The sequence below is a fragment of the Mus pahari genome, chromosome 4 (genome assembly GCF_900095145.1).
Source record: "Mus pahari chromosome 4, PAHARI_EIJ_v1.1, whole genome shotgun sequence".
Lineage (NCBI taxonomy): Eukaryota > Metazoa > Chordata > Mammalia > Rodentia > Muridae > Mus > Mus pahari.
This window is the reverse complement of record NC_034593.1, coordinates 58,101,027-58,109,403: the sequence shown is the minus strand read 5'-3', so window position 1 is coordinate 58,109,403 and position 8,377 is coordinate 58,101,027. Positions and strand designations below refer to the sequence as shown.

General features: G+C 40.7%; 1 protein-coding gene across 2 annotated transcripts in view; it reads right to left on the bottom strand.

Annotated features, from left to right (window-relative positions):
* Positions 1–8,377, bottom strand: part of Lekr1 (leucine, glutamate and lysine rich 1) — a 151,338-nt gene that overhangs the window by 15,193 nt on the left and 127,768 nt on the right. For both annotated transcript variants that reach the window (XM_021196847.2, XM_029537186.1), the window contains one exon: positions 118–282. In XM_021196847.2, coding sequence (XP_021052506.1) covers positions 118–282 — 165 coding nt within the window. The remainder of the gene's footprint in view (positions 1–117; positions 283–8,377) is intronic.

The window sequence follows — 8,377 nt, the reverse complement described above, 5'->3', positions numbered from 1 at the left end:
ATGCAACACATGTCACTGAGCATGCCCGAGGGGAACACGTGATGTGTGTCACTGAGCATGCCCATGGGGAGCACCCGGTGCGTGTCAGGGAGCATAGCACCAGCGGTGCTGACAAACCTTCCTCTGCAGGACCTCATGTTCTTGCTGATACTTCCGGATTATTTCCTGGTGCTTTTCTTTTTCAATGTCAAGTTCCAGTTTCGCTTCCTCCTTAAAGAGAAGAGCTTGATCCTGGAACTCAATGAGATGCCGGGCTCTTTCTTTGCTGAGCTCAGCTTCAATCTGGAAAACAGCATGTCAAAACATACAAAGCTTATTCTTACCTTGAAATAAGTACATTCAATGTATTCTCAGACTAATTTTTAAAATAGCCAATTATCAAGTTTTTAATTAAAGCACTTTAAAATTTTTAGTATTAAAAATGTAATTTAGAAGTTATCTTCTCCAAGTTGACCTTGGGTCAAATATTCTAGTAACTGAAACTGAAAACTTAGAAGACATGACCGTTCTTAGAACTAAAGCTGAGTCGTTTATACTTAAAACGACTAAAAGATCTAAAACTAAAGACTAAACTACAAAAAGCATTTACATTGCTAACTCAGTCCTCATCAGGTGACCTGAAAAACAAAACAAAACAAAAACAAAAACAACACAAACACCCTCTACCCCCATACTGAGGTTAGACCATGCTCAGCCGGAAACAGGACAGAAGCCAAAGTGCCAAGTGTCTCTGTCACATGGCTGGTCACAGGCTGACATGTTAATGTGAGTGAGACTAGAATGAATGGACAACAGCTATCACATCCCCACGTAGACTCCAGAGGAATCCCAGTGCTGGAAGGGCCTTTAGAAATCCCTGGTTCAGTCTCTCATGCCTCATCAACTGTGGAAAAAACAGGAAGGACTTTAATCTGAGATGGTCCTGACACTTGCTGGCTGTGTCCTTAAGTTTGTGACCATAAGCTATCCTGGTGGGCTTGTAACTAGTTCCTTTGGGGGCCTTTATGAGGATTAAATGAGGCAAAGCATCCATGTAAGGCTGTCACATGGGCAAGAATTCAACAGCCCATGGAGACGGCCTCCACGTGTAAGCCCTGTCGTCTCTGCCACAGAACTGACATGGAAGGATGTCCCACAGTGCCTCACACATCACAGAACCATAACTCACTTCTTCCCTAGCAGGAGTTTCCATTTCTAAGCATTAAGCAGTTTTTCCTGTAGTTCAGCCAACATCTTCCTCAATGTGGTGTTTCACTATTGGCTTTGGCTCTGCCTACTAGAGCAAGAGACCAGAAACCTGTAAGTAAGTATTGGAGTAACTCACTGCAGACTCCATCTTCTGAGCTCAGGGATGAGATCGCTGCAGTGGGTCAGCTCCAGCTCTACACTGTGCCATGCTAGGATGTAAATTCTATGGGGTGTGGTGAATACTGGGAGGAGACTGTTGACCCCTGCTGTTTCTAACTGTTTCTGGTCATTTAAAGAAAGAACAAGGTCAACCCGAATTTCTCACAGGATCCCTGAAACTGAGATACTAGGACACAGAAAGTTTACTAACAGACTTTACAGGAAGCCCTTTAGATGAAATAATGTTGAGTGAGGAGACGAGCCCCTGGCTCAGTAGGATTTACAGCCTGGAGGACAGAACTGCAAAAGTGTAGACACAACAAGAGGAGACACTCTGTCTCTCTCTAAACACATTTCTACATTGTTTGGGGAAAAGGTTACGAGTGACCTTGAGGGGAAAGAGCACCCACTGAAGATCAGACGCTCACGACTGCCTGCCTCTAGGTGGACAACTCCCAGGTAAACTTCACGGTGTAAGAGTCTCCACCATGGCCCTAAAGACTATTCCTTCCTCATGTTCCCTATGTCTGGACACAGAATAGCATCTTCCCAGCTATTCCTTCTTCTCCACACCCAACAAAATAAACCTTTGGCCCATTCTCCTATGCCTCTCTTTGCACTACACTAATTACTCTGACAAAGGCCATTCTCCAATCTATGTTCCTCCATAAAGCCTGCCTTCCTACATCCTACACAGCAGAGTCATTAAGGACACAGACTCAATGTTTTGTTTTGTTTTGTTAGTTTCGACTAATGACTCATTTAATTTCAATGTGGTCAGAGAAAATACTTTGTATGTCTTAATTCCTTTAAAATGTGTAACACAAACTATGGTCCACTTTTTGATAAATGTTTCATGTGCACATGAGAAGAATATGTATAGAATTGGGTAGTGCAGGCACTACACATACCTTGTCTCAAGTTTGTTATTAGTATTCTTCAGTGTAGCTTTTAAAAATAAATCAATATGCAATTTTCCAAACTATTTGTTCTTTCTGGTTTTTGGTTGTTTTTAAATCTGTATAAATCATTTTATATTATTAAGAGAAAGATGCTGCCGGGTGTGGTGGCGCACGCCTTTAATCCCAGCACTCGGGAGGCAGAGGCAGGCAGATTTCTGAGTTCGAGGCCAGCCTGGTCTACAAAGTGAGTTCCAGGACAGCCAGGGCTATACAGAGAAACCCTGTCTCGAAAAACCAAAGAGAGAGAGAGAGAGAGAGAGAGAGAGAGAGAGAGAGAGAGAGAGAGAGAGAGAGAGAGAGAGAGAGAGAGAGAGATGCTAACTTCTAGACTGTGCATCTTATTTTCTCCTTGTAGTTCTATCAGGTTTTACTTCATGCATTTATATATTGTATACATAATTTAATATGTAATTTTCTATATACTTTGTATGTATGTGTGTGACTGTATGTGGTATATATGTGCACCCATGAGAACACATGCAGAAGCCTGAGAGAGATGTTGAATATCCTGCTCTCCATCTTATTCACTTGATGCAGGATCCTTCAATGAATCTTGGTAGTCCCAAGCTGAAGCAAATACCTGTCTCTATTTCCCACACAGTGAGAAGTCATGCTAGTTTTTATCATGGGTGCTGGGGATTTAAACTCATTTGAGCATTTAGGATTATTATGTTCTTTTACTGAAAAGACCCTTCATTATTATGAAATGATTTTTGTCCCTGGTAATATCTTTTGTGGATTGAACCCAAGGTCTTGCTCTTTCTAGGTAAGTGCTCTACTACTAAGCTGTACCCCTAGTCTTCTGATTTTGTCTTTTTAAAAATAATTAATTTTTAATTTTAAATAAAAAAATTCAAAGCTAGCTAAAACAATACTGAATAATAAAAGAAGTGCAGGAGAAATCACAATTCCCAATTTTAAGTTGTACTACAGAGTTATAGTAATAAAAACAACATGATATTGGCATAAAACCAGACATATTAACAAAATAGAATCGAAGATCTGAACATAAGTCCATACATCTTATAGACTCATGAGTTTTGGCAAAGAAGCCAGATTGGGAAAGGCTAGCATCTTCAACAAATGGTGCTGGTCAAACTGGGAAGCTACATGTAAAAGAATTCAAATAGATCCATACTTACTACCTTGCACAAAACTCAACTCTAAATGGACCAAAGACCTCAGCACAAAACCAGACACACTGAACCTGATAGAAGAACAGAAGAGAAAGTGGAAAATAGCCTTGAATTCACTAGAACAGGAAAAGCCTTTCTGAACAGGATATCATCAACATAGGCACTTACATCAATAATTAACAAATGGAACCTTATTAAGCCTCATTAAACTTCTGCAGGGCAAAGGACACTCATCCAGGCTAAGTGGAAGCCTACAGAATGGGAAAAGATTCCTTACCAGTATATATCACATAGATGGTTAACTAATATCCAAAATATATACAGCATTAAAAAAACCTAGATATCAAGAAAACAAGTAACCCACTTAAAAACGGGGCACAGATCTAAACAGAATTCTCAAAAGAGGAATCTCAAATGGTTGAAAAATATAACAACCTTGGCCATCAGGAAAATGCAAATCAAAATCACTTTGAGAATTCATTTTATACCTATCAGGATGGCTAAGATCAATAGAACAAGTGACAGCTCATGCTGGTGAGGATATGGAGTAAGGGGACACTCCCTCCATTTCTGGAGGGAGTGCAAACTCATACAGCCACTGTGGAAACCAGTGTGGTGGTTTCTTAGGAAGATGAGACTCAATCTATCTTAAGACCCAGCTATACAACTCCTGGGCATATACCCAAAGGATGCTTCATCCTGCCATACAGACAACTCAGCCATATTTATTGCTGCTATATTTGTAATAGTCAGAAATTAAAAACAACCTAGATGTTCCTCAACAGAAGAATGGATAAAAAATGCGGTACCTTAACACAACAGAGTAATTGTAAATTCTCAAGTAAATAAACAGAACTAGAAAAAAATAATCCTTAGTGAGGTATCCCAGTCCCAGAAAGGCAAACATGGTATGTATTCACTCAGATATGGATATTATCTATTAAGTCAATGATAACAAACTACAATCTGTAGACTCAAGAAACTAGATATAGAGTAAGAAACTGGGGGGGGGGGAAGATAGCTCTCATTAGAAAGGAGAAATAGAATGGATGTACAGGAGAGGGCTGGGAAGAGTGGAGATGAAGGATGGAATATGGTTAGAGACAGATAAAATTAAGGTGCATTTGAGGGGTAGTATGGAAGCTTAATAGAGGGGAAGCTTCTTAAAATATACACTTATATGAAGAAGATCTAACTAAAATCACCAAATAATGGGGGGAGACAAGAGTACCAACTGACCATCTCTTGTCACCACATGAAGCTTCTGGTTCAGGACTGGGTTACAGCTAATTGAGTTGTTGGCCAAAAGGATTCCATGGGAACCGATAAACAAAGGCTGTTGCCAAGACTCTAGGTTGCTCTCCACAGATTGATGGCCAAGCTCTATTGTTGAAGACAACACATATACAATTCTTTGAGCATGAAGAAGTTGACCTGGTGCCTACTTAGAACCCTCACTAGTACATTCTAGCATCTTCGGTACAGGAAGGAACTCTGTTCACTACCAAAAGAGAAACATAAAAGTCAACCCTGTCGCACACACTTAGATTGGCAATGGTGTCCTGCCTGTAAGGTGTGCTAGTGCAATGGTGGCACAATGCTTGCTCGATTAACTGACTGCCACCATCCGTGTTCAGTTGTTGTGGAGAGACACCAAGGTGAAGGCAACTCTTATAATGGAAAGCATTTGGTTGGGGCTTGCTTACAATTTCAAAGGCTTCCTCCATTTGTCATCAGAGTGGGAAGGCAGCAAGCAGGCAGAATGGTGCTGGAAAAGAAGCTTGAGAGTTCTATATTGGCTCTGCAGGCAGCAGGAAGAAAGCCACTAGATCCAGTGTGGGCTTCTGAAACCCAATGCCTACCTCCAGCGATGCTCTTCCTCTAATAAGGCCACACCTATTCCAATAAGGCCACACCTCTTAATTCTTTAAAATAATACCATTCTCTGCTGACCATGCATTCAAATATGAGTCTGTGGAAGCAATTTTTATTCAAACTACCACACCTGATTTGACTTAAGGCCCACTCCATGAGATGGAACTCATATCCAATACTGCCAGGGTGACCAAAAGCCTGACACAAGACAGCTCAGGGACCTAGGCTAAACTAAAACAAACTGTAGTGATAACAATGACTCCTAATGCGAAACTCATAGATCAGTGCCCTGTTCAGCTATCATCAGAGGAGCTTCTTCCTGCAGCTGCAGGAGACAGAGACCCACAGCTGGACATTATGCAGAGGCGAGACCTTGGAACACTAGGTCGACCCTAGCAAATCCCTTCCCTCAGGGCTCAAGGGACCCTGAGGAAGATGAGGTGGAAAGAGTGTAAGAGCCAGAGGGCACAGAGGACACCAGGAAAATAAGTCCTTCTAAATCAACATGACAAAGTTCATATGAACTCACAGAGACTGAGACAGCGTGCACAGGCCCTGCCCTGCACAGGTCCTCTAGCTTCGTGTTGCTATTGGATTCCTGAAGAGCCCAACTAGTAGAGCTCTGGTTTTTGGGTCTCTCTTGGGCTCTTTTCCTTTTGTTTGTTTGTTCTGTCCAATTCCAAAGAATTAGTTTTTGTTTTATATATCATATTGCATTATACTCTCTTAGAACCCTGTTTTACTAATAAGAGCGAGAAAGGGGTCGCATCTGGATAGGAAGTGGGGAGAAACTGGGAGGAGTAGAGGGAAGGGAACTGTAATTAATACATACTGTGTAAGAAAAAAGTATTTTTTAATTATGTATATGTATCTGCATGTGGGGTTTCATGCATGAGCATTGGAGCCTGTAGAGGTCACAGACATCAGATCCCCTGGAGCCAGATACAGATGGTGGTGAGTAGCCAAACACTGGTGCTGGGAACTGAACTGGGCCCTCTATAAGAGTGGCACATACTCTTTACCTCTCTCCATCTTTCTAGCCTCCTGGTTGAAAGGAAGAAAGAAAGAAAGGAAGAAAGGGAGAAAGGAAGAAAGAAAGACAGACAGACAGACAGACAGACAGACAGACAGACAGACAGACAGAAAGAAAGAAAGAAAGAAAGAAAGAAAGAAAGAAAGAAAGAAAGAAAGAAAGAAAGACAGACAGACACCTGGGTTCCTTTCACAGCCCCACCTCACCGATGCTCTGCTTTTTTCTTTTTGAGTCTTTAAAAAAAAAAAAAAATCTTATTTTAATAGAAAAGTGTTCTCCATGTTCGCTGTGTTTTCAGGCACCCTGTACTTGTCCTGTCTGATGTCTCACTTTCTATTTATCCAATGCACTCCTGTCTATCTGCTCTTACAGCTCTCAGTTTACATCCTGTTTATAGCTTGAATGATTAAATTTAACACGATAAACTAACTTACCATGATAAAATTTTCCTTTACCTCTTGGACATGGCAAACATTCACATGAACTGTGTTAACGTTCTTATCTTCTAATCTTAGCACCTGTGTTTTCCTGAGTCATTTAAAATATTTATTTTTATGTTATGGCTATAGTGTTGTGCTGCACGTATGTCAGTGTATCATGTAAGTACAGTACCCATAGATGCCAGAAGATCCCTTGGTACTAGAGTTACAGACAGTTGTGAGCTACCATGTGGGTGCTGGGAACTGAACCTGAGTCCTCTGGGAGACTGGGTCATCTCAGTTGATTTTTTAGTCACTGATTTTTCTTTTCACTATGAGTTCTATTCTTCTAGTTCTTTCTGTGTATGGAAACTATGGATTAGACACCAGGCACTGTGACTTTGATCTTGGTAGCTGCTTGTGCTCATTTCTGTTTGTCTTCCAGAATCTGGATGTTGGTATTCCTATGAATATGTGCAGTATCTGCTTGGGGAGTGGCAGAATGTCTTAGAGGCAACTTACTTTAGGTCTTCCTTTTGGCATTTGTTAGGCTCAGACTATCATTGAATCCAGGCCTAACAATGTCTAATAATGGAATGCTAGCTATCGAAAAGCCTTCTGTGTGACCTGTAGATTACAGGTTTTCTGGTCTGTCTGGTGAAAAGAGGCTAAGGCCTGGTTATATGTGAGTGTTCAGTTCTTTATTTCTCTCAGATTGGCCTTCCCTGGCTAAAGCTTGCCCACATGCACATCCTAGACCACTCACCCACATACCTCCTCTTTAGAATGTTCTTCTGCAACACTACTTTGAGAGTTGTTGCTACTTTAATCTCCATGGACTCCTCAGTTCAAAGCAAATGCCAAGCCTAGCCTGTTCCCAGTCTCCTGCAGAACTGTCATAGTCCATAGTCACAGGGCTGTCACCAGCATCCTGTCACTGTCAGATGTCTTGAAACCACTGTTTTCTGTTTTTTGCCCCCATCTTGGGTTTTATTTGTTCAGATGGAAGAGTAAACCTGATTGATGTGACTGTACAGTGGTGAAATGCAGATGTCACAGACTTTGCACTTAGACACTGGAAGATGCAGCTAACGTCAGCTCATGTCCTTGCTCTATAGCCTTGATACATTACAGGACTTCTCCCAGGCTTGTTTATTTTTCATCTATAAAACTGGAACAATGGTGTCATAAAAATGGCACTTATAAAACTTACACTTATAAAAAGCACTGAGCACAAAGCATGGGGTACATTAAGCACTCTAAGAATGGGGACCATTTCATCATCTGGATTAATGGTTTGTATCAGACATTCCTTGCAGATGATTCTAGATCTAAAATGTTTAGATTTTTATTAACTCAATCATTAAAATTACATAAAATAATTTTAAAAATTAAACTATGCCCTCATTATTTTAGTCATATGTTTATTAGGCAAACTAAAAGTGACATTATATGTATATACATAACTTCACCCTTGTCAAGCTTTATATTGTGTGTGCTACTTTTTCCTTCACTGATAGCATATTACAACACATTAGGAATCATTAGGACACCTGAACTGTCTGCTGGAAAAGTTTGTTTGTGTTCTTTCTAGTTTGGAATTTA